The sequence below is a fragment of the Loxodonta africana genome, chromosome 3 (genome assembly GCF_030014295.1).
Source record: "Loxodonta africana isolate mLoxAfr1 chromosome 3, mLoxAfr1.hap2, whole genome shotgun sequence".
In the NCBI taxonomy this organism is placed as follows: domain Eukaryota; kingdom Metazoa; phylum Chordata; class Mammalia; order Proboscidea; family Elephantidae; genus Loxodonta; species Loxodonta africana.
Window position 1 is genome coordinate 138,424,684 of NC_087344.1, and position 27,373 is coordinate 138,452,056.

The following is a 27,373-nucleotide window of genomic DNA, read 5'->3' on the forward strand; positions in this document are numbered from 1 at the left end:
TTTGATTCACAGTGACCACATGTGACAGACTAGAACTATCCCATAGGTTTTCCTAGGCTGTAGTCTTTACAGAAGCAGATCAACAGTTCTTTCCCCCAGGGAGCCACTAGATGGAATTGAATCACAATCCTTTCGGCTAGCAGCCGAGTACTTAACTGTTGTGTCTTCAGGGCTGGGAGACTAATCAGGGGCTAATTGAAAGACTAAACTCTTGGCAATGTGACTGGATTGTGGGAAGGCAAGAATCAGAGTTTAGGTGTAGCGTAGTTAGAAAGCCAGAGCTCAATTGGCTCAACTTGGTTACCAAAGTGTTGAGAGAAAGCCCTGGGTCCATGGGGCAACAGGTCAAATGCTTATGGTAGAGCTTAGTATAACCCAAGTGGATCTGGGGCTTAATTAAAACTAGAAGAATCAGTGTTTGGACGTTTTTTTTATTATTAACTTACAAGAAACCTCATTTTTTATGTTGGTGTTGAATCTACTTAAATATGTGATCTATGAGACCAGGGACCATGGTCATCTCTCTTGGTCACTTTTGTCTTCTCCCTGCTAGCACAATGAATGCTACATATAGTGTCCAGCAAATAATTGTGGAATGAATGTTTTCTGGGGTGAATCAACAACCAGGGCTTCTACCATTAAAGAAAGCTAATACCTTTCAAGTTAGATAAATGTTATAGCAGTAGGCCTTTGAAGGCCAATCTGATAATTTTAGGCAAAATTCCTCGGAACAAGAGGAGAAGTAATAAGTAAAACATTATCAGAGTGTGGCCAATGCTTATGCTTCTTTACGATTGGGGAATTCTATCATTTGTTGAGATTCCAGTGTTAGCCTATCTTGGCCATCACTTGGTTTTGTGCATACCAAAAGAAGGCCCATGCCATTGCAGTGCTAACATTCATGAAACTGGAAAGGCAGGAAGTGGAGACCCAATATCATGAATCTACTTGAAAATACAAGTTTATGAGATTTTGTCTTAGGCCGTATTTTTACCCATATAAAGTATGCCGTATCATACCCCATTCCTTCACATTTGTCATATTCATTCTACGCTTTCTACCTTCAACACATACTTCGATCATACTTCGTTTCTTTAAAATTCAATGAAGATTCAGGAGCAGGATCTTTTAGAGATTTTCTCACATATATGCATTGTTTACAGGTCTTGGACGCTTGGGTGGAATTTGGGAATAACATGATTTTCTGTTTAGTAAAGTGCCTCAGCATTAGGACTTTATTCTTACTTGGAGGGTCATATTTGCCTCACAACTGATGAAAACTATAGTAGACAGACAAGTAGACAGATGAAAAATAAAGAAAAACAAACCAAACAAGAGAATGACGTTAAGGTTTGAGTAGTTTACTTTGTTCCTGTCAGCCTAGTTCCTAGATGTTTTCAGAGTTAATTGGGGAAGAAAATATAGAACAAGATAAAGTTCTCTTACCCTTTAGTGATGTACATGAATTACTACAGAGATCAGTTACATTAAACATGGGATTATTTGAAACTATGTATGTTATATGGTTAAAAACCAAGAACAATATAATTGGATCCAGAAATTTTTTTTTTTTTATAAAGCTAGGAGATACCGCCCAATGGATTTTGCATATCCCATTTCTCTAATGAAATGGTTCTTAAAATTTAGTGTGTATTAGAATCTCCTAGAAGACTTCTCAGGGAGCCCTGATGGTGCAGTGTTTAAGTTCTCAGCTGCTAACTGAAACGTTGCCAGTTCAAACCCACCAGGCCCTCCACAGGAGAAAGATGCTTCCATAAAGATTACAGCCTTGGAAACCTAATAGGGCAGTTCTCCTCTGCCCTATAGGGACGTTACGGGTTGGAATCAACTCCACGGGAGGGGATTTCATTCCTTTCTTTTTTGTAGAGGACTTCTTAAACACAGATTGCTGGACCCTAGCCCCAAAGTTTCTGGTTCAGTAGATCTGTGGTGGACCGGAGAATTTGCATTTTTAACAAGTTCCCAGGTGGTGGTGAGGCTGCTGGTCAACTTTTGTCTTGTACCATCAACATAGTTTCCAGCTGTTTAATTAGAGCCACAGTAGTATGCTGTTTGGGGGCACTTTCCATTTCAGTTAAGAAAGCATTAAAGGATATAGGTTTGATGAAACAAAGATACGAAGGCATCATCAGCATATTGATGTAGCTCTGATTCCAAATGTCTTTCTGGCTCCCTTGAGGCCTCCCAGGCATGCTAAATAGGATGCTACTGACAAACTAGCACTTCTCAGCCATGGGTCCTTAGGGAAGCCAGCCAATCACTCAGCACTATCCTCAACGAAAATGAGGGAAAATCTGTTAATAATTCCCTCCAGTACTTTCTGCAAGTTTAAATAGGTTAGATTAAATTTCACAGGATAACAGAATCCCCCAAAATGCTGGTATTAAAAGCTGTTGACAGATCAGATAGAACTGCAAGAATGCTTTAGGCAGTTGGGAATCCCTAAAAGGAGGCATGAAGGTCAGAACTCAACAGACCCACTTGAGTTGATAAATATAAAGAATAAGGTTGGGGAAGGACTTTGTAGAAAGGTATGGTACGAAATTATTTTAATAGCACGATCGTATACAGAAGGAATACTTCAATAGCCTATTGTTCACATAGTCGATTTTCCAATAACATCAAAACATAATAGCCCCATAATTCTCATATATTTTAAATAGTGTCCCTTTGGTAATCTCTAGTGTCTCTTGAGAGTGCCGAGGTAGTGCCATGGTTAATTGCTCAACTGCTAACAGAAAGGTCAGCAGTTCGAACCCACCCAGTGGCTCCATGGGAGAAAAGACCTGGTGATCTGCTCCCATAAAGATTACAGCCTAGGAAACTCTATGGGGCAGATCTACTCTGTCCTACAGGGTCACTGGGAGTCAAAATTGACTCGATGACACACAATAACATTTTTATCAAGTACCAGATTGTCTGGTCTGTTAGTTCCAAATTTCTTTATCTGTTACTGCAACTCAAAAATAATACGTTTTTATATGAATAACTGTGCATTTTAGTTGAGTCCTTCTGGTACTGCTGAGTATATCCCCTAATAGTTCACTCAGGTGGCATGACTGGTAGGCTTTTTCTCAGGCATTTTTAATATCAAATAATCGTGTTAAAGCTACATCCATAGATACTTTTATCATCCATATCTTGCTGGCTAAACATGTGTTTTTCTACAAGTAGCTGATGTTTTCTAGTTTTTGTTTAATTACTAGAAACATTAACCTGGGACTATTTTTAGAATATAATCTCTAGAAACTGACACATTTAATTTTACATAGTAAGGGTGATGCTTATAGCAGCTCTTCAACATTTGGCACCTGCACCTCATTTGTTTTGGCATTTTTCATGGAAAGTAATCAAAGACTTGTTATCCTGATTGGTGATACAAAGGTACCCAAACACAAGAAAATAAATATATGTGCACAGTTGCCCCAGGTACACAATGTTCATTTATGGTAGTTAGGGACTTCCCTGGTACTAAAATAGTTAAGTACACCTTTAGTGGTTTCTGATGACATAAGAATCGCATTCCAAGGGTCTGTACATGTTTATGTTTTTGGAAGGCGTGAAAATTCAGTATAGTATGAGAAAGTAGAATGAAGTAGTCAAAAAGGAATTAACCAAAAGTTATAGCACTTGGTTCTAAGTTATATATTCTAGACTTCTTTACACCCACCTATAAAATTGCTATTGTGTCTGTATGCTTTTTAAGGTTTCTTACGCTCCCCAAATTCTATGTATTTTTTTTGACATTAAAAGAGAATGATGTATGATTGATATAGAATCTGGTCAGGAAGGCTCTCTCTCCTCATGAAATGACAGCAACTCCGTGCAGAAAATGTTGGCAATATCTGTACACATTACACTTGAAACAGGCTGCAATTAATGTATCCCCAGTCAGTTGGTGAGGCAAAATCTGCTGCATTCAAGAAATGGATATCAAAGAAGCTGACAGGTATAGTTGTCAGAATTCAACACTACATGTGATAATTCAGATGGTGAGTAAAAAAAAATAGCCAGAAACCAGCAAGCCTATGCCTATTCAAGATTATATATTTTAAAAGCTCAAGCATATTAAAAAATTCCAAAGGGGATTGTTGCATTATATTAACTGGAAATATCTGTAGAGCTGAACTCTATATACCTAAAGATTTACCAATCTTTCATATACATTATATATACGCATGTGTGTGTGTATCTAGATAGATAGATAGATATAGTACACACACAGATATATAAATACATTCATACATACAGATTCATTAGCTATGAACATTTTAAACTGCTATATCATTGTCAAGCCTTATTAAATATCTCTAAGTTGGTCTTATTCTTTGTGAAATAGAATTCCTTTTCCCATTAATAGGATTTGTCTTAGCTTTACAACGTCCACTTTTCTTGTCTTATAAAATTAAGATTTAAAAAATTAATTGCTATTTATAATTTATAAAATACACATATTTGTTACACATACAATACAATTCATAACCAAAAAATGAAAAACACACATGAATTGATTTAAAAACAAACAGTTGCTATGCTTTTTAAAAGTGATTTTTTTTTTTTTCCTTTAAAAAGGTGAACTCACCCTGCAAGGTCATCACCCAAATATCATTTTTTATTTGAGGCCTCCCTTGGTTCCCTTCCAAATTGACCTCTTACTTCTTTGTGCTCCTATAGCTCTTTATGCTTCCTGCTATTATAGCATTTATCAATAGGGTAGTTATGACTTTATTTCCATCTCACCAATTAAAACGCAAGCTTCTTTAAGTGGATTGGGTCATTTAACTTTGTATCTGACTCAAAATATAGGATTACGCGTGATCCATGATGTGTGTTGAATTAACCAACATCTTATATCTTAAGGACTTGGGAAACCTTGTAGGAAGGCTTTAGATTAATATGAAATATTAAATATATATATTTGTTCATAAATATGTATGTATATTCTTTTATGTATATATACCTCATTTTTTTCTGATAGCTTTTAAATAAGTATTGTATTTTTTAATTTAAATGTTAAGAATTGTCATTTTATCACATTGTAGTATCAACCTGGAGCCCTGGTGGCACAGTGGTTAAGAACGCAGGCTGGTAACAAAAAGGTCAGCAATTCGAATCTACCAGCCACTTCTTGGAAACTCTATGGGGCAGTTTTACTCTATCCTATAGGGTTGTTATTAGTTGGAGTTGACTCAATGGTCGTGGGTTAATATCAACCTAACATTAAAAATATATTGAAAAATGTTAATAATCCATGGTCTTTAGTTTCTTAAAAGATTGCCAAAAATAGGAATTAAAAAAAAAGTGTATATGTATATATAACCAAGCATTGTATAAAAAGTAAAAATTAAATAGTCATCAGTCTCAGAAAGGATTAGCAGGTTGCAGAATAACTCAGAGAATCCTAATTTGTATGGATTTGTGTAAAGGGACATTTCAAGATTGAAGAGCTTACTGCAAAAGTACCAAAGTATGAAGGGGATCATTTTGCAGGATCCAACAGCAGCCAGTTGTGCTTGACTGTAGCAAAACCTAAGATGAGAAGTAATAAGAGCTAGTCAGATTTAAGAAAATGGCATGTCAGTCATAAATGAGTAATATTTAAAAATACCTTTTTCTTATTAGAAGAGGTGTATTTTATGAAAGCCGTGCGATGGTATTAAGCCTCTAAGTTATTTCATGCACTTCCGGTTGTTACAGCTCAGTAGCGACGTAATGAAATTAGTAAATTCCGTTTAAGGGAATCTGTATTTATATAATGTGTTGTGTAACTCTAATCTGGAGATATGTTTATTTACATTCAAGATTCTTCAATTTTGAAAAGATGGAAGTGAAAAGACCATGAATGAAGTCTGTAAAAAAAAAAAAAAAAACGAACCCGGTGCCGTCGAGTCGATTCAGACTCATAGAGACCCTATAGGACAGAGTAGAACTGCCCCACAGAGTTTCCAAGGGAGCACCTGGTGGATTCAAACTGCCGACCTTCTGGTTAGCAGACATAGCTCTTAGCTACTATACCACCACGGTTTCTAAAAGAAGGACCCTCAATTTGTGGCTTACTCAAACTCTATTACCTGAGTGAAAGAATAATTACAAAATCAGCCTGTATATATCAGAGACAATAAACATATCAGAATTGTTTTGCACTCCACCACTCAGTGTGAACTGTATAAATCAAAACTTACAACATATTTTCAAGAACGATTGAGATAAACTAAGGAATCAGAGAGCAAATGTGTATAGGTACAATTTGCTGCCTCTTTCTGGAACTCCATTACCCTTCTTCATCTCCTTGGTAACCAGAAGATTGAGTTGTGAAATCAGACTCACCTGAAATCGAGATCTCACTTTGTATCAAGATTTATTAACAGTTTCAGTGATACAAAAAAATGCAAAGTGTCAGGTTATCAAGGAGAAATCAACACAGCTTTCGAAGTCACTTCTTTTTGCAATAAGATGTGTTTTAACCCAGATTAAGATATGAAGTCTCTAATTAATGTGAATAACTCTATCGCTTACAGAAAGGAAGCTCTTTGAGCTAGGAAACATCTCCAGTTTATGCTCAGCTTATGTGATTTTTTCCCAGGGAGCCATGCTCCATAAACCCATGGTTGTCAGGTTTGTTTACCATAGCAATCCTAGACAGAACAGATGTATCTTGCTAAAAGCATTCCATAGATAAGGCTCTCCTACTTGTAACTACCAATAGTTTGTTTGCCAGTAATAGGTTTACAAGAAGTTTTGACAAAGTTAATTCTTTCTTTCTTCAGCTATTCTTCCCTACACCTTTACACCTTTCCTCCCCAAAGGGAAAGAATGGATTGTATGCTAGCTGCTGACTCTTTCTTTCTCATTAACTAATTTCTACTTGCCATTAGGTGCCATCAAGTCAGTTCTGACTCACAGCATCCCTGTGTGTACAACAGAAGGAAACACTGCCCAGTCCTGCACCATCAAGCTTAACAATGATTGTGAGGATGTCACAAGACCGGGCAGTGTTTCGTTCTGTTGTGTATAGGGTCGCCATGAGTCAGAACCAATTTGATGACACCTAATAACAACAACAACATTTGCCATTCAAGATTAGTTTCTGTGGTATCTTTTCCAGGCAGACCTTTATGAATGAATGAAGCTATTACCGTGTAAGTACATCTCATAATGTTTGTGGTACATCTCATAATTTTACACTGATGAAATGAAAGGTAGAACTGGCCAGGATTGTCACTGACCAAAGCAGACTAACAAACAAGACTAATAGAAAAATGTCAAAAATGACGCTTCTTAGGTTTTTCTGTTTGACTCATAGCAACCCTACAGGACAAAATAGAATTGTCCCATAGGACTTCCAAGGAGTAGCAGGTGGATTTGAACTGCCGACCTTCTGGTTAGCAGCTGGACTTTTAAACACTACGCCACCAGGGCTCCAAACCTGTTAAATATCTAGCTATTAGAGGATAATCTTTACAAAGTATACTGTTTCTTCATATTGCTTCTCAAATTTTGTATATTAGAAATTATTCCAGAATTTAATATATGCTGGTTTTGAGTTCTGCTCATTATAGTTTATAACCTATGCTCACTTTGACTATATGCAATCTAAAAATGAGTTGACATCATGCTTTTAATTATAGTAAATTAAGTTGTTTCATAATTTCCACAGTATGATGCCTGTAATATTAATCAGACCAAATCATCACATTACATAAAGTTAATCATTAAAATGATGATCATTATTGCATGCTATGGTGTGCTATTTTTATTTCACTCAGCATCAACCACATACCTTTCCTGAATGTGGAGGTGAAAAATCAAAGCTAAGTTTTTTTTTTTTTTTTCACTTTCCTCATACTGTATGAAAAGAAAGTGACAATTTGATTTATTGAACATTAAAAGTGGAACCTTACAGCTGCTTACTGTTTTATTCCTTTGAGTCATTAGTGGTAGAGTTAGGGACAAGAGAGGTTTACATGTTTGCTTAATGTACCAGTTGTCTCTAATGAGAGCAGTATCCATCAACAAATAAGCATTTATGCCATGAACAGAAGTATTTATACACCAGACTCACAGAGTGGCTGATCACAGAGTGGCTGATCATTAGTGAGCATTAATGAACACTAGGTGTTAAAAGCACTAACACTGATGTGTGTGAATAATTTATAACAGAGGGTTGGCTGATTTGAACAGTAAAATATTAAGACCCACTATGTGAGGTTAGATCACTGATCAATCTGGCCCATCCTTTTCTGATCACAGCTTAGAAGACAACTGAAAAGAAACACTACTTGCTCCTTGATTTCAACCTCACAACATAGGGATGATCTGGTTAGGTAGCGTTCTTCTGAGTGCACCTTATTACTTAGCTTTGGAATGGGCATTTAATAGCCATTTACTCAATAGACTACTAGTTTGTTGTCTTTTCATTAATTTGAATAATTCTTTGGGTTTTCATTTAATTTATTATTCATCCTGTCAAACAAAACTTTGTCAAAGGCCTACTGTTGACCAATCCTTTTGATAGACACAGACAGTGCTGAAATTCACCTGATGCTCCTCTGTGTGGTCTATTGGCTGGTGCGTATTCTGAGTTGCTGGGCATCTCTCTGAATGTTCATTTACTTGCATTCATAAATTGTGAAATATTTGAATTGTTAAATAATACTGACAGTTACTCCATGGGACACTGGAGATAGATAAAAGAGATATTCTTTCTGTACCTAAAGAGTTTTATGAAGTTTAAAAACCAAATCCATTGACTCATGGTGACCCTGTATATAGAGAAGAACTGCCCCACATGGTTTCCAAGGAGTGGCTGGTGGATTCAAACTACCAGTCTTTTGATTAGCAGCCAATCTTTTAAGCACTGTGCCAACAGGGCTCCGTTGTGAAGTTTACTGCCTGGATAAATTTAATTTTTAAATTCTATTTTAATTTTCTACTTTTACATCTTGAGATGATATGTCCCATGTCATTCCTAGCCACTTTGTGAAGTAGCACTTCTTTTGTTTTAAACTTACTCTTTCTCTAAATTCAAGGGGTTTCCATTACCTCATTTACAATATTCTGCTTATAGCCTATCACTTGGTTCCTGTATTCCATGACATTATGGAACTTCTAAACATACTCATACTGAAAAGGTTGGATCTCCTCTGCCCACCGAGGGCAGACTTTATTCAGCCACCTCCTTGACCTTTAATTTGCTGTTAACTAGATCTTTTCCTGTTCCAAGATTCAGTAACTAAAACCATACAAAGTCTCATTTTTTTAATTCCTATAATTGCTGTCCTTGGACATAATGGAAACCACAAAGTGTTTGGTTTCAGCCAGATCAGGATGTTATGTAAGATTTGTCATCTCTTAATATGTGGCTTTGGTTTCTTTGAGCCTCAGTTTCTCTTCTGTAAGTAGAAAGTAATACTGCTTTCCACATAGTTTTTTGTAAGGCAAGCAAGCCTAGGGCTGGGTGTTAAATCTGTAAATATGATAAAGCTTAGTGTGCTGCTGCGTTTTAGAGGAAGAGCAGAGAGAAAAAATTGGTTTGGAGCTAAATACTTTTTTAAAAATATATATATAGGTGTCAGAATACATCTGTGTGAGGATTAAAATGAGTTATATGTAAAGCACTACCTTAGTTTCTTAGTGCTGCTATAACAGAAATACCACATTTGGGTGGCTCTAACACAAAATTTATTTTGTCACAGTTAAGGAGGCTAGAAGTTTGAATTTAGAGCAGTGGCGCCAGTGAAAGGTTTCTCTCTCTTTCGGCTCTAGGGGAAGGTTCTTGCCTCTCTTCAGCTTCCACTTCTCCCTTCCTTGGAGATCTTCGTGTGTCTTGGCATCTATTTTCTCCCATGTGTGCTTGCTTGCTTCTGTGCCTGACCTGCTTCTTTTGTATCTCAAAAGTTATTGGCTTGAAACACGCCCTACATTGATATGGCCTCATTAAAATAACATCCACAGGAAATAGGGATTAGCATTTACAACACATATTTTTGGTGGATACAATTTAATCCATAACAAGCACTTAGAAGAATACCTGGTATATAAATATTATTATTGCCTTGTTATACAGATTTCTTAAATACTGAAAGTAAATCCCTATCTTGTCCACAAATAGTTCAAGGACATTTCATTTGATATATTGCTGTACTTACCATGTATTCTCATTTTCCTAATATATCTCTTGTTTACAAGATACTTCTTGTCATCTCGTTCCTTTTTTCTAGTATAATATTAATACTTTCCAGATAGATAGATAGATGTAGATATATAAATATATATTCAAATGACATGTCTTCCTCTACTATGAAATGGAAAGTCTAACTGTTTAATAGCAAAATAGCCAGAAGTAGTGATTTATGTCATAGCTCCCAGTGGTGTAACCCTATATGTTTTAGAGAGTAAAGAACAACTCTAAAGTTTCAAAAGTAGAAATTCAGATTAACCTCTGTGGGGGCCAGAACTCATACCACCTGAGTTTTGTGCAGTGTTAGATAGTTGAGGAGAATACATAAGTATTAAAATGTGAGTGTCATGGATTGAATTATGTCCCCCCAAAAATGTGTGTATCAATTTGACTGGGTCATGATTCTCAGTATTATGTGGTTGTCCTCCATTTTGTGACTGTAATTTTATGTTAAAGGAGGACTAAGGTGTGATTGTAATACCCTTACTAAGGTCATATCACTGATCCACTGTAAAGGCAGTTTCCCTGGTGTGTGTCCTGCACCACCATTTATCTTACAAGAGATGAAAGGAAAGGGAAGCAAGTAGAGAGTGGGGGACCTCATACCACCAAGAAAGCAGTACTGACAACAGAACATGTCCTTTGGACCCAGGATCCCTGTGTGGAAAGCTCCTAGTCCAGGGGAAGATTGATGAAAGAAAGCCTTCTCCTGGAGCTGACGCCCTGAATTTGGACTTTTAGCCTCCTTTACTCTGAAGAAATAAATTTCTCTTTGTTAAAGCCATCCACTTGTGATATTCTGTTATAGTACCAATAGGTGACCAAGACAGTGAGTTATCAACAGTGGTGCATATAGAAAATTAGGATGAGCTGAGGATATGTTAAGACACATTTTCTTTACATTTATAACTGTACATAGTTTGGGGGCTTTTAAAAGCCAAATCCATGGTAATTTATCAGCCATGAAAGAATATGATTACAGGATGCTCAGATATTAAGTCACTGGTAATTTTTATTTAAAATTTTTAAAAGTCTGAGTAGTAGTCTAAATTTAATTCTAAATGTGCCAAAAACGATAAGGTATTATCTATGTATAATGATAAATACTAATTAAGTACTAACAGGCAAGAGAAGCAGAAAGGGACAGAGCAGATCCTAAATGCATTAGTAAGGCATGTTCCCAATATATGTGGTATAATTCAAAATTTATTTCTGCCTTCCATAGAAAACAGTGCTGTTATAAATACGCATCATGTATTGATTTATTCTCATCATAAACATTTGGCATTGTTATTCAATCAAGTGTGGCATTATTAAAATTTAGCATCACTTGACATTTGTGAAACACAATAAGCTGGTTTATATTGATGAGTCATAAGGTGCTACATTACGCACACGTGACAAAAGTGATATAGAAAACATATCTTAGGTACTGAATCTGGATTTATTTGATAAGTCGGATTATTCAAGGAATAGTTTGCCCTCCAGAAATCACACGTTTTTATTTTGTAGAAAATTAAAGCGGAGTCTAAGGTTTGTTTTTGGCCTTTCTGTATTTTATCCTTTGTTATTGTGCCACTTTTCTATTGAAATCACAATCCCACTGCTAAATAATGTTGAATAATTGGAGAATTCTTGGGGGCGGGGGAGTAAATTCACAGAATAGCAACTGCAAATAAATAGCATTTATTTGTTCCTTCTATGTGTTAGGCCCTGCTTTAGGCCTTTGACATTTTTGAATTACCTTAAATAACTCTATAGACCAATTAATTAGGTATTGTTATTCCCATTTTGGAGGAAAGACCTGGTGATCTACTTCCAGAAAACAGCCAATGAAAATCCAGTGGATCACAACGGTCCAATCCTGTTGTGTGTAGGGTTCCCATTAGTGGGAGGCTGACATGATGGCAGCTAATAACAACATCCTCATTTTACATATGAGGAGGCTAAGTTTCATACACATTTAGTGACTATCCCAAATAAGCAGCAGAAGCAGGTTTCAAACGTGATCCTGTTCAACTCCCCCATAATCTCCCTGTCTAAACAGAGAATAGTTCTAGATCCACCGTTTTATGTCCTTTCTAGCAACAATATCCCACTTATCCATTATTTTGTATATTGCTAAAACCAAAAGGGAAGAACACACTAGGTGTTTCTCAAGCTGAAAGAACTGAAGAAAAAATTAAAGCCTCGAGTTGCAGTAGTGAAGGATTCTATAGGGAAAATATTAAACAACTCAGGAAGCATCAAAAGAAGATGGAAGGAATACACAGAGTCATTACACCAAAAAGAATTAGTCGATGTTCAACCATTTCAAGAGATGGCATATGATCAGGAGCCGATGGTACCGAAGGAAGAAGTCCAGGCTGCTCTGAAGGCATTGGTGAAAAACAAGGCTCCAGGAATTGATGGAATATCAATTGAGATGTTTCAACAATCAGATGCATTGCTGGAGGTGCTCACTCGTCTATGCCAAGAAAAATGGAAGACAGCTTCCTTGGCCAACCGACTGGAAGAGATCCATATTTATGCCTATTTCCAAGAAAGGTGATCCAACCAAATGTGGAAATTACAGAACAATACCATTAATATCACACCCAAGCAAAATTTTGCTGAAGATCATTCAAAAGCGGCTGCAGCAGTATATCAACAGGAACTGCCAGAAATTCAGGCTGGTTTCAGAAGAGGACGTGGAACCAGGGATATCATTGCTGATGTCAGATGGATCGTGGCTGAAAGCAGAGAATACCAGAAGGATGTTTACCTGTGTTTTATTGACTATGCAAAGGTATTCGACTGTGTGGATCATAACAAATTATGAATAACATTGCAAAGAATGGGAATTCCAGAGCACTTAATTGTGCTCATGAAGAACCTTTACATAGATCGAGAGGCAGTTGTTCGGACAGAAAAAGGGGTTACTGATTGGTTTAAAGTCAGAAAAGGTGTGCATCAGGGTTGTATTCTTTCACCATACCTATTCAATCTGTATACTGAGCAAATAATCCAAGAAGCTGGACTATATGAAGAAGAACGGGGCATCAGGTTTGGAGGAAGACTCATTAACGACCTGCGTTATGCAGATGACACAACCTTGCTTGCTGAAAGTGAAGAGGACTTGAAGCACTTACTAATGGAGATCAAAGACCACAGCCTTCAGTATGGATTGCACCTCAACACAAAGAAAACAAAAATCCTCACAACTGGACCAATGAGCAACATCATGATGAATGTAGAAAAGATTGAAGTTGTCAAGGATTTCATTTTACTTGGATCCACAAAAACAGCCATGGAAGCAGCAGTCAAGAAATCAAAAGACACATTGCATTGGGTAAATCTGCTGCAAATGACCTCTTTAAAGTGTTGAAGACCAAAGATGTCACCTTGAAGACTAAGTAAGGTGTGCCTGACCCAAGCCATGGTATTTTCAATCGCATCATATGCGTGGGAAAGCTGGACAAGGAATAAGGAAGATGGAAGAAGAATTGACGCCTTTGAATTATGGTGTTTGTAAAGAATATTGAATATACCATGGACTGCCAAAAGAACAAACAAATCTGTCTTGAAAGAAGTACAACCAGAATGCTCCTTAGAAGCAAGGATGGCGAGACTGCATATTACATATTTTGGACATGTTGTCAGGAAGGATCAGTCCCTGGAGAAGAACATCATGCTTGGCAGAGCACAGGGTGAGTGGAAAAGAGGAAGATCCTCAACGAGGTGGATTGACACAGTGGCTGCAACAATGAGCTCAAGCATAACAATGATTGTAAGGATGGCTCAGGACTGGGCAGTGTTTCGTTCTGTTGTGTATAGGGTCGCTATGAGTTGGAACCAATTCGACGGCACCTAACAACAACAATAACAACAATCTCTTAAATGTATATTGAAGAGGAAAATATGGTATAATAAGTGTTTATTTGGTCCACTTTTTAATCCTTTTAAGGCAGTATTTTAAAAAAGTATCGTAAGTAAGACATATTTACTTATGTCTTGTTTATGATAAGTTATAACATAGACCAGTGTTTCTCAACTTCTTTTTCTCGTTATTGTCCCTCTAGGGAGCAATTCAGATATTATTTTTCTTAATTGCCACCCCTCTATGATTTTTAATACCACATATATTCTGTATATCTATTTATGTACTGTGGCTCTTTGGAGGACCATAATCATTACATTATCTAAGACATTTTCTTCCCCCAAGAACTAAGTTCAGTATCCTTCCTCCCACCAATTGGGGTAAATACTCTTCCCATTGAAAATGCATGGTATCAACCAACCAAATTTACAGCCAGTCAGCTGAAGTCTAACATGGCAGTGGTTCACAAAGTGTTGTCCCTGCACCATCAGCATTGCATAACCTGGGAATTTGTTAGAAATGCAGATCATTCGGACTCTCCTCACACTGTGTTGAATTAGAAGCTCTGAGGGTGAGCTCATGTAATCTGTGTTTTCACAAGCCCTACCAATGATTCGGAAACCCTGGTAGCATAGTGGTGGTAAGTGCTACGGCTGCTAACCAAAGAGTCGGCAGTTCGAATCCACCAGGCGCTCCTCAGAAATTCTGTGGGGCAGTTCTACTCCGTCCTATAGGGTCACTATGAGCCAGAATCGACTCGACAGCACTCGGTTTGGTTTGGCACCAATGATTCTGATACATTTTGAAGTTATGGATAAAATGCTGAGAAATTACTCTGTGGTAATTTGATTATAACATTGAGAAAGTTAAACTTTATGTCTCAGATTTTTCACCTTGATGTGGCCTAGTGTGTTTGAAACCCCCCATGTAAAAGCAATACATACATATCTTCCTCAACCCCACTTGTTAGGGAATCTCTACTGAGAATACAGCCTGGCTGCCACAGGGGAGGGAAGAAACAAGAGTAGACAACTCCCAACCTCTTCAGTAGGACATTTTACATTTTTTGTGTGTTTAAAAAAAAAAATCTTAGTAATATTTGCCATTTCAACATTTTTTTACATGTATAGTTGAGTGACATTATTTACATTTATTATGTTATGCATCCGTCACCATCTGTTTCCAGATATTTCCATCATCCTTAAGAGAAACTCATAAGCCATGACTCCCTCTTTTCCCTCTCGCCTCTGATAACCTTTAAAAAACATTGGTTTCTATGCTGTCATGAGCTTCTGAGGAGTAAGCCTGTGACTCGTGGCAGCCCTGTGCACAGTGGAATGAAGCACTGTCCTGTTCTGCACCATACCCATGATTGGTTGTGAATCGGACCATTATTATCCATAGGGTTTTCTTTGGTTAATTTTCAAAAGTAGAGCATAAGGCCTTTCTTCCTGTTCTGTCTTCAACTGGAAGCTCTGCTGAAACCTTTTCATCATCTTAGAAACACGGAAGCCTCCACTGACAGACAGGTGGTGGCACATGAAGTGCATTGGCCAGGAATAAACCCAACTCTCGAAAGGCAAGAATCGTAACACTGAGCCATCACTGCCCTCATTTAGTCTCTGTACATTTGCTGGGAACCCTGGTGGCAGAGCGGTTAAGAGTTCACCTGCTAACCAAAAGGTTGGCAGTTTGAATCTACCAGGTGTTCCTTGGAAACCCTATGGGGCAGTTCTTCTCTGTTCTGTAGGGTCACTAGGAGTTGGAATCGACTCAATGGCAATGGGTTTGGGTTGGTTTATACTTTTACATTTGCTTATACTAGATTTTTAATGTAGGTGGGATCATACAATAGTTCTTTTTGACTCATTTTTTTTCACTCAGCATAATGTTTTTAAGGCTCATTTATGTTGTGGCATGGATCAGGACTTCCTTTCTCTTTATAGTTGATTAAATTCCATTGTATGTATATACCACATTTTGTTTACGCAATCATCTCTTGATTGTTAGGGTTGTTTCCACCTTTTGGCTATTGTGAATAGTTGTACAAGATCATTGCAGTGATCATTGTTGTACAAGAATCTCTTTGTTTTCTTGCTTTCAATTCTTTTGGGTATATATCTAGGAGTGGAATTGCTGGGTCATATGGTAATTCTATGTTTAATGTTTAGAGGATCTTCTAAACTATTTTTGGTAGTGGCTGTGCCATTTTACATTCACACCAGCACTTGATGAGCAATCCAATTTCCCCACATCCTTGCCAGCACCTTTTTTTTTTTTGGTTTTTTGATTACAGCCATCCTAGTGGGGCAAAGTGGTATGTCACTGTGGCTTTGATTTGTATCTCCCTAATGACACTTTTATATTAAAAAAAAAAAAAATACTGAGCCTACTAGTCTGAGGTATTTGCATTAGAGTTACATTGACAAAGGTTTCCCGCAAATCAGTGAGTGGTAAAATAAGCAAATAAGTAAACAACATTCTGTCTTGAGGGGTATCCGGTAATGGATATTAAAACAAACATCCCATTATTAGTAGTAAAATAAACAAAAACCAGGAGGAATAAATTATGTAGGAGATGTGGGAGGACTAGGAATTTATTAGGAGGAACGTGCTTGTTTCTCCTTCTTAAAATTTTTGTTTACAATATTTGATTCTTTGCTTTTTACAAAAGGAAGAGTACTTTTTTGTTTTGTTTTGTTTTGTTTTACTGTCTTAGTTTCACAGAGTTTCTCCAGCTTTCTTTTCTCCTACTTACCATTCTAATTGTGTACTTGGACAGATTGGCTCGCCTACTTTATTGACTTTTTTCCAGCTTAAATAGATGCAGCCAAGTAATAAACGGATGTATTTATTTTCATATGTGGCGTGATCCAGAAGAGAATTTTAATTTACAGAAATGAGAACATAAAAAGATAAGATTACAATAGCCACAAACCTCAACTAACCATAGGGAATGAAATGCCCCAAACTTGAGAAATATCTTGTGATGCCATGATTATAAACTTCCACATCACAACTCCAATCTTCAAGACCCCCTCCAAGTCAGTGATTTACAGAATGTAAATAGCTAATAACTGAATCTCAGAAAGCTTCATGTTGATCTAAGTATCATAAGCTTTAGCATGTATAGTTGAATTAAAAATCAAATACTATATGGAGAAGAAATACTTGCAACTTTTTTTTTTTCTGTTCTTTTTTGTTAGATGGAGCTTGCTAAGGAAGAAAAGTGTGAATTTTTGCCTTTTCTCTCCCCACGCAAGGTTGTAGTAAAAGGTGGGAGAATTGTTGCTATGCAATTTGTTCGGACAGAGCAAGATGAAACTGGAAAATGGAATGAAGACGACGATCAGATAGTCCATCTGAAAGCCGATGTGGTCATCAGTGCCTTTGGCTCAGTGCTGAGTGATCCTAAAGGTAGAGTGCTTGGAAGCTGAAATGTGTTATGCAATTGTCTGTTATTTTAGTGCCATAATGGTTTCCAGCTTTCAGGGAATTGTTTTTCACTATAACATTCATTTCTCTCTTCTAGTATGGAATGCAAGCTATCTGGATTTAAAAAAAGCTTAGAGATGGTATTTAATGCTTATGCGGAATTATTGTTAAAGTGGCGAGAGTTGAAAAGAACATCAATCTCTTTTAAGTTGATAATCAAAATACAGATCCTATTTTATAGTAACGTTTGCCTTGTTTTCAATGTAAGAACAGTTTTTCTCCACCTAGAATAGAGCAAGAAGATATGGGAGAGAAGTTGCAATAGTCAGTCTTCAATGATTCAGACTGTAAGGATCTAATGAGTAGGCAAAAGCATAAGTCACGTGTTCTACTTTCCCCCTTCCAAACCGTCATTCCAAACATCAAAATATCCAATTTGAAAGTTTGAAATCCTGTCATTTCACCTGGATGGTATAAATGAACATACTAAGGAAGAACTAAAGGCTTTTAAGGAGACAGTGAGAGAAGGTTTTAGATAGCGTTTAAGTTAATATTAAGTCAATCAAGACTACTTTGTGTTGTTATCCTTTTCCCATACAGAGTTTTCGTGGCCCATTGTAGACACAATTTCAGGTACCTAGGTGCCTTCATCTTGCACATTCTTTATCATTGAATTCACACTGGCTATTAACTGTTTTATTTACTGAGAAGAAAAAAAAAAACTAAGACAATTCTCCAAGTCAGAGTTTCATTAAGAACAATAATAAAAACATCTAAATGACAGTTCTTACCTGTGATTTCCTAATATATCCATGCAAAAATATATTTTGTGTCTGAAATAGGAAGATGTGCACACTGATGTGTATTTTTATACAACAGATGAGTAAAAACTTCAGCCACTCATCAGGATACTTTATCTGCAGGACATCAAACATCTTGGTATTTGGAAACACCCAGATGTTTAATGTCATCAAGATAAATGTTTTCAAATAGCTGGATGATGGCTTGAATTTGTCACTTTTCATCTAGATGTTTATGTGATATGTAGACACAGTCATGGTGCAGTTTGTTTGTTCATTAATTGGCTTCAGAAAAAAAATAATGTGTAAATTGCATTTTATTATCTTAAAAAATCATATTTTTCTTCTTACTCTGCACATCATCAAAAATTGGGTAAAACGTGGAATCTTATTTAACTAGCAGTTCTGTTGATGATTTGATTATGAAAGATAATTTAGGTTGCCCATCTAAATTTATGTTCCTCAACTAACAGCCCTAATATTAGGAAAAAATGTATCTTTTCCTAAGCAAACCTAAGTATATGCTACTCGGAAGATCATAAAAAGCAGCTTTTGCAATCTGCGATGCGATTTTGGTAGACTTATGCTAGGGTTGTGTGTGCGTGTGCATGTGTGTGTTTGTATCTGTGAAGAGTGAGAAGTTTAGCTTAGTATTTAAAGTATGCAGTAAAAGAAAATGTTCTTTATTTGGCATACCTATTCCAGAATTTGTATACCTTATTCCAGAATTTACTTGTGTATTTTTCTTCCAGTGTTCCACATCTACTGCCATTTATGTATATTTAGCGAAGTCAAGGAAAAAAATGGTTCTTCACTACATTTTTTTTTTTCTCCCTCTCTGATTTGAAATAAAAAATCTCCTGGAAAAATTATCCCTGAATAGAATTAGCTGTCTAAACCTCCCCCCCACCCCCAAACAAACAAACACATTGCCTTTGATTCCGGCTCAGGACAGAGTAGAGTAGAGCTGCCCCAGAGGGTTTTCAAGGCTAGGGCAGACCGCCACATCTTTCTCCTACAGAGCAGCTGGTGGATTTGAACTGCCAACCATTCCAGTTAGCTGAAGAGTGCTTAACCACTGAGCCACCAGGTTTCCTTCCTGCTGTACCAGGACCCTTCGGTGTTTACATTAATAAGGAGTTACTTTCCAAGTGAGGGGGTGCTGCAAAAGTTGCAATGCTAAATGGCATCCATGCCTCTACTTCCATCCAAATATTTTCGGCACAGTTTTTGAATGAAAAACATTAAGGAAAAAGGTGGGAAGAGGGGAATCAGTATTTATTAGAAGTTGTTCAAGAGGAGCTTACCCAAATAGCTTTTAATACCTCGAAATAATAATTGCCAAGTCAGAAACTTCCGTGTGTATACACATATTTCTGGTGTGATGAAAATCAGTTTACAGAAATCACTGTGTGCATTTGGGTAAAAGAAAAAGATTCATGTTCTCTCTTTCATTAGGCTGCCCTGCATCTTGTCCCATCCTAATACCGACAGGATGTTCTAACGCATTTATCTGCAACTTTTCTCTGAAACTGCCAAGTTCTATCTCCACCTTTCTACTTCCTTCCTCCCAGCCTCACTTTGCATAGGCTCCAATGAACTGTATGGCAAATGCAGTGACGGCTTTTCAGTCCTTATTCTCTTTTCTGCATTTGACAATGTTAAGTATTTTTTCCTGTTTGAAATGCTCTCCTCCAAGACACTTAACCTTTCTGTGCCTCAGCTTCTTTATCTATAATAAAACAAGCATAAGAATACCTTTTCTCCCTACCTCTCAGGGCTGTTGTCAGAATTAAAATGAAATAATGTGAAAGTGCTTTGGAGACAAAACTGGAACACATTATTATTGTTTATGACATGCCATTTCCTTCCTGTTCCCTTTAACTATTCCTTTTCCAAGCTGATTTTCTTCTTCTAGCTTATTAGTTCTTAGTACTTTCCCAAGTTCAGACTGCCATTTTCTCTGCTTTATATGTTTATTACCACAGTGAACCAATTGTCTCATTCATTCATTCATCTATTCATACACATTCATTCCCACTAGAAATATTTAATGAGCTTTTCTGTGTCCAGTAGCGACTGGACTTACAGTAAGCACTATTTCATTTCTGTACAAATAACCCTGAAATCTGTTTCTCTACTCCCCATATCTCTAAAGACTTTTTATCCCACATTTATGTTCATGCGTGTGACAAACATTTCCTGAGCACCCAGTGGGTGCAAGGTACCAGATTATATTCACGAGAGTGCACAGATGATGGAAACGTTCCTTGCACTAAAAAACTTCACCAGCTAGGAGTGAAGGCCCACCAAACCAAACCCACTGCCGTAGAGCCGATTCTGACTCATAGGAGTGAAGGCAGAACTGTAAAAAACAGTTTTATTAGAAAATGAAGAATCCTTTAAGAGAGAGATGCACAAACTACGAGTCACCTCATCGTAGATAACCCTAAAACACATCTCTTTTCAACTTCCCTGTTACTGTAAATGGTACAAGAGTTGTGCCCAGCACCATACTTCAAAATGTTTTCCTAGAGTCAAATATCTAATTCCAATTTTTCTTTTTATTAAATTCACTAGTATTACTCTATATTATAGAATGAAGCTCCTAGTCTTATACTATGTACCCAGCTTTATCTTCCTCTGTTCCCTCTTGTTTTCTTTCTCCTAATATCTAGAACAGGGTGAATCCTGTAGTGGTAACTCAGAAAGTCCTTGGTGAATGCATTACATAAGTATACTCTGAAGGATTCAAGAAATGAAATAAATTTTAGAGAGCACATACAAAATACAGTGATAGTTTACAATTTCAGCAGTATCTGGTTACAATAATATTCTAAATGAAAATACATTGAGTCTCAAGTATATACTTAATATGCATCTGATAAGGTAATCTAAGTTGGGAAATTTGATGAAAATTAAATTTTTAATCTCAGGTCTTTTCTTCAGTATATTGCATGACTTTTGCAAGGCCCATAATTTATAATGGAGAATGTAAAATAACTTTATTTAGTATTAAGTACCCAGTAAAACAAACAAAAAAAAACAAATCTGTTGCCATCGAATTGATTCTGACTCATAGCGACCCTGTAGGACAGAGTAGATCTGCCCCACAGGATTTTCAAGGAGTAGCTGGTGGTTTCAAACTGCCAACCTATTGGTTAGCAGCCAACCTCCTAACCACTGCACCACCAGGGCTCCATGTACCCAATAGCTCTGTAGTAAATATTTCCTGTTGTAAAATGATCAGTGCCTCAACAATTTATAAAAAGGATAAGTATATCAAACTTTTAAAAATAAATTTGTATAATATCTTTGGATTACAGGTTGTGATTATTATATTACTACTAAGGCTAATAATGATTATAAGCAATCAGCATCGCTTTACCTAATTCTCCTCAATTTTTGTGCTTATTTTTGTTATTTGTAGATTGGAACAGTGGGTGAGAAATAGTAGCAAAAAACTATGTATTCAACATAGCTGTGCATAAAACATATGTGTGCTTATTATGAGCACAATTTAATTGAATTCTTCATTGACTACTATCCCAAATTCTAAAAACCATGGTGTCCACTTTCTAATTCAATTAAGTTAATAAAGCCTTACCCTTATTTAATATATTTCTTATGACACATTCAAAGCAGTTCCACCTTTTAAAATATGTCATTCATTCCCTCTAGGTAGATTTAGGGGCCCTGGTGGTGCAGTGGTTAAGTGTTTGGCTGCCAACAGTTTGAATCCACCTTGGAAACCCTGTGGGGCAGTGCTACACTGTCCTATAGGGTTGCTATGAGTTGGAATCGACTTGATGGCAATGAGTTTTTTTTTTTTTTAGGTTGTTTTAATAGGTTGCCAGTACTTAACCACAAAATACCTTTAACTGGCATTTGTACTTCACAAATATTCCCAGTCACTGAGGGGGGGAAAAACACCAAAATCTTCTGCTAAACACCAAAATCAATGTTTATCAAATTGAATGGAATTTTTCCTATATTTGTTTCTTTAAACGAGGTCGGGTTTCAGAGACTTCTTGCTTATTTTATAGTTTATCCTCTCCTCCTGCTTGGAACCAAAGTGCCAGTTTTCAGGGTATACATGTCTTTTCTGTTAGTTTTGAATTCATGAGGAAAGCTCTTCCTCCTTAAACATTATCACTGACTTCATAGCACATAATAAGTTTTAGATGTTGTTGTTATTGTTTTTATTATATAAAATCCTATCTTAATAATTAAATTGACTTACATTGCATCTTATGATGCTGTGACTATAGTATAGGAGTTAAAAATCAGGACTTTATAAGGAGCCCTACGGGGCTTGAAGCAAGTGAAGCAGCTCTCACATCTATGGTGTTTAAAATTGAGAAAACGTTTAAGATATTTATTTAATCTTATTTGTAGATTAAAAAAAAATTCACACTTTCTAACTCTCATGTATTCGGGAAATAATTTATTATTTGTTCTAAATCTTTTCACGCCCATGAAAAGAATTTTCTTACAACTCATTTTTAGTTAGTAGTAACCTCCATTTTGGCTTTCCACAAATCAAGTAGAGAACAAAGTATTTTTAAATAATTTCATATTTTTTCTCTTAAAAAAGGAAACAACGAAACACATTTGAGGATACAAGTTTGTGGTTTTAAGTGCTTGAAAATGACGTAACTAATATTAAACCTATGTTTTTTGGGGGAAGAATTAGAATGAATGATGACAATAAAGAGGACTAAGCTTAGGGCTCCACAGCACCACTCAGCAAAGCAAACAGCATGGTGGCTGGGCTGTGTGGGCTTGACCAGGGAATGCACGTCCCTCCTCCTAGTTCTCTTTCTGCTCATGCCACAGGGGGCCAGAAATACAAAGCTCAGATATTTCTGAATCTGTACTGGAACCCCCAAACCCCAACTTCTTTGATAGCATTAATTGAAATTAGTTCCATAAGGTAGTGTTTGGTTAAAAAAAAAAAAAAAAAAGGTGTTAAAATTGTTTATCAGTACCTCTTATTAGAAGACTTTCAGAAAACTTTTTCAAAGCCTCATGGGGTAAAGCAAGCATTCTGTCAATACCAGCTTCAAATGTTGCTTTGAGTCTATTGCTTCCATACTGAGAAAAGATGCAGACCATGGGTTAATTTGCCTTGTTCTGGCCTGATTTGGAACGAGAAATTGCCGTTTAGGCAAGAAATAGCATACATAAGACCCTAACAACACAGGGGATTCTGGAATTTTTCAAATGTGTCCATTTTTTTTCCTAATTATTTAGGTGTTGGAAAAGCCAAGAAAATATATTTTCTTTTTAAGGTGGGCAAGAGATAAGATGATGCTTAGTAATAATAGTTACATTTACCTGTGCTTAAAAAAAAAAAAAGTAACCACTATCTTCATTTGTTTTACTCATTATTACAGTTTTTCTTTTTTGATAAGGAGACCTGGTGGTACAGTGGTTGGCTGCTAACCAAAAGGTTCTTGGTTAGTACCTACTGGCCACTTTCCCAGAGAAAAATTTGGCAGGCTGCTTCCATAAAGATTGTTGTTGTTGTTAGGTGTCGTCGAGTTGGTTCCGATTTATAGTGACCCCTGTACAACAGAACAAAACACTGCCCGATCCTGTGACATGCTCACAATCATTGCTGTGTTCGAACCCATTGTTGCAGCCACTGTGTCAATCCATCTCATTGAGGGTCTTCCTCTTTTTTGCTGACCCTCTACTTTACCAAGCATGATGTCCTTCTCCAGGGACTGTTTCCTTCTTATAACATGTCCAAAGCCTTGGAAACCCTACTGGGCAGTTCCGCTCTATCCTTTACAGTCACTATGAGTCAGAATTGACTTGACGGCACACAGCAACAACTTATATTTGATAATTCTCTAACAGAAGGGAGAACAATAATATATTTTAATAACCTCCTGTTATTTTTGTTACCAGCAGGTAACAATAAAACATCTTCTCCAGAAGTTACTGGTGGCACTTAGAAATTCAGCAAAATTTTCTTTGAACAAATGTCCACCTTTTGTGCCCTTCAGCTTGGATTAATTCCTCTTCTATATTATGAAAAATAAAGGGGAAGGGAAAGTAATGAAATATAAAGCTGAGAAACTACCATACTTGGTCAGATTATTCCTGCTGTTTGCATTTCCTATAAACAGAAATATTTGCCATGAAGTTTCAAAGAACAGATTAAAGAATACTTCACTTTATTGCTCAGTAGAAGATAGCTTTGATTGGTAGTCAAAACTTTAGAGGCAGGAGCTTACTAAGATTAATGTAACTAGGAATGGATGAGATAGATTGAGAAATTAAATGGTCAATTCAGCATAGCATACGGATATGTTACAATTTAATAATTTGCATTGGGGTTGTCCTAATTTTCATTTTCAAATGGTGCTAGGAGAAATCATATATTCTTGCCCCCTAATTTTACAGATTTATTTAATAATTTCTGATGGCTTGCTATTCTAGGCACTGAGCTAGGTTCTAGGGATGAAAGGCAAAAGCAAACCTTGCCTCAAGGAATGCCCAACTTAATAAGGAAGACTCACAATTATGATAAATTATGCTGGGAAAAGTTCAGAGTGCTAGGGAAACACAGAGCATAGAGTCTGAGGGGTTCAGGGAAAACTTCTAGAGGAAGTGGGTTGAAAGCTGAAGTCTGAGTGATATGTAGGAGTTTCCAGGTAGGATGGGGGTGGAAGGGAGAGAACTTCAGGGAGATGATGCAGTTTGCTCAACTCTACACTACTGGATTAACTAATCATTTTATAATTACTTGAAAAATAAACAATTATGTCTTTGGAAAGTTGTCATCAACCTACTTATTTCATGCATATTCTCATCTACGAACACGAAAGTCAGTGTTTTCTATTTTTATCTCTAAGATACCCAACCCCAGACCCAGTGCCGTCGAGTTGATTCCGACTCATAGAGAACTTTTTATTTTGTGATTTCTACTATTCCTTCTCTTCATTCAGTGAACATTTGTTGATATTTTAGGCAGTGTCCAAGCACTAGGGATATAAACAGGAGTAAATACAATCTTTGTCCTTCAAGGGCTCAAAGGCTAATGGGAGCAACACACATGCAAATACAGTAGTAATGTACTAATTCCGGATCATATTTAAACTGGGTTTAAGAGCTTGAATAGGAGTTCTCTGCCAGAAGGAATGTCATACACAAAGTATATGGTTTCATGTGGCCAGACAATGGTAAGAAATTCCGTTTAGCTGGAATGAGTGGTATGCGGTAATATGTGGGTGAGAAGTGGGGAGAGAGAAGATGGCAAGGAATGTGGCTACAAATTTATGTGGAGTCAGGAACTATATATGCCAAGCTAGGGATTTCAGATTTATCCTGTAGACATGCAGGTGACAAATGGAGAATTTCTGACATGGACAAAATCTTTATTTTTAACGAGGTAACTGATAGATGTTGAATCTTCCGTACTGCCTAGGTTTTGAACCATTTGTAATATTCTTCAAATACCTGGAAGTTAGAAACCAAGGAATTACTTTTTCGGGTGCTTCATATCAGTGTTTTCTAATATTGAATGACTGAATTAGGCAAACCCACTGTCATGGGTTGAATTATGCCCCCCCAAAAATGTGTGTATCAGTTGGGCTGGGCCGTGATTCCTGGTATTGTGTAATTTCCCTCTATGTTGTAAATCCTACCTCTGTGATGTTAATGAGGGAGGATGGGCTGCAGTTGTGTAAGTGGGGCAGGACTCAATTTACAAGATTAGATTGTGTCTTCAGGCAATCTCTGGAGATATAAAAGAGAGAAGGAAGCAGAAAGACAGGGGGACCTTATACCACCTAGAAAGCAGTGCTGGGAGCAGAGTGTATCCTTTGGACCCAGGGTCCCTGTGCAAAGAAGCTCCTAGTCTGAGAAAGTCTTCCCCTGGAATGTATGCTCTGAATTTGGACTTTTAACCTACTTTGCTGTGAGAAAATAAACTTCTCTTTGTTAAAGCCATCCATTTGTGGTATTTCTGTTATGGCAGCACTAGATTACTGAAATACCCACCCAATCACAGGATATGATCCAACAAGTTAGGACCCCTGTGGAAGGCTACCCCCAGTAAGATTTTTAGTATGAAGGAAGAGAGAACTGGTGCTCAAGTGAAAAACACCCAAGTTGTAGGCATCGCAAGGCTAGACCTGGCATGTCTGTATTCTTCTGTAATCACTAATCTGAATAACTAAGTTCATATTTTTAGAGAGACACCGTGAGTATTACGCTAGTGATTGTTCCTCATATGGAAGCATCATTAGTGTAGAAGAAGCATTCCACAATGGCAGTAATGTTAAAAAAAGATGGTCTGGAATTAAGACAGATTACTCTCTGGAGCCCTGGTGACAAGGTGATTAAGACTGCAAACCAAAAGTTTGGCAGTTTGAATCCACCAGCCGCTCCTTGGAAACCCTATGGGGCAGTTCTACTCTATCCTATAGGGTGGCTATGAGTCAGAATTGACTTGATGGCACACAACAACGGCAACAACAACAATCTCTGGGTAGTGCAAATGGTTAATATGCTCTGCTGCTAAGCAAAAGGTTGGCAGTTCTAGTCCATCCTGGTGGTTTACTTCCAAAATACCAGCCGTTGAAAACCATATGAAGCATAGTTCTACTGTGACCTGCATAAGATCTCCGGAAGCTGTAGTCGACTGGATGGCAACTGGAAAGTATCAATGAGTCCAGTTAAAAGGTGGTTTTCAGTAGTTTAAATGACTACTGATTAAGGCCTAGATTAAGGCAGAGGAGGCAGGAATACAGAAGACAATTCAGAGTCAAGATATATTTCTTAAGTAAAATAGTCTGAGGATTTGGTCATTTGTTTAGTAAAGAGGCTGAACGTAGAGTACGTAGCTTGGATGTAGCTCAGCTGTTTATAACGCTGGTAGAATGCAGCAGGTAGAATAGATCTCAGTGAAATGGTAATCATTTCACTTGAATTTGCTAATCCCTCAATAACTAGAAACAGGAGACTAGAATTCAGAATCATTGAAAACAAAGATTGAGAATCATTACATATTATTTCTGTCTTTCCACTGTCATATCCCAGTACCTAGAATAGTGGCTATTC

General features: G+C 37.0%; 1 protein-coding gene across 1 annotated transcript in view; it reads left to right on the forward strand.

Annotated features, from left to right (window-relative positions):
• DPYD (dihydropyrimidine dehydrogenase) overlaps positions 1-27,373 on the forward strand; it is a 972,677-nt gene that overhangs the window by 395,995 nt on the left and 549,309 nt on the right. Inside the window, exon 11 of the mRNA XM_010598084.3 lies at positions 17,267-17,477. Coding sequence (XP_010596386.1) covers positions 17,267-17,477 — 211 coding nt within the window. The remainder of the gene's footprint in view (positions 1-17,266; positions 17,478-27,373) is intronic.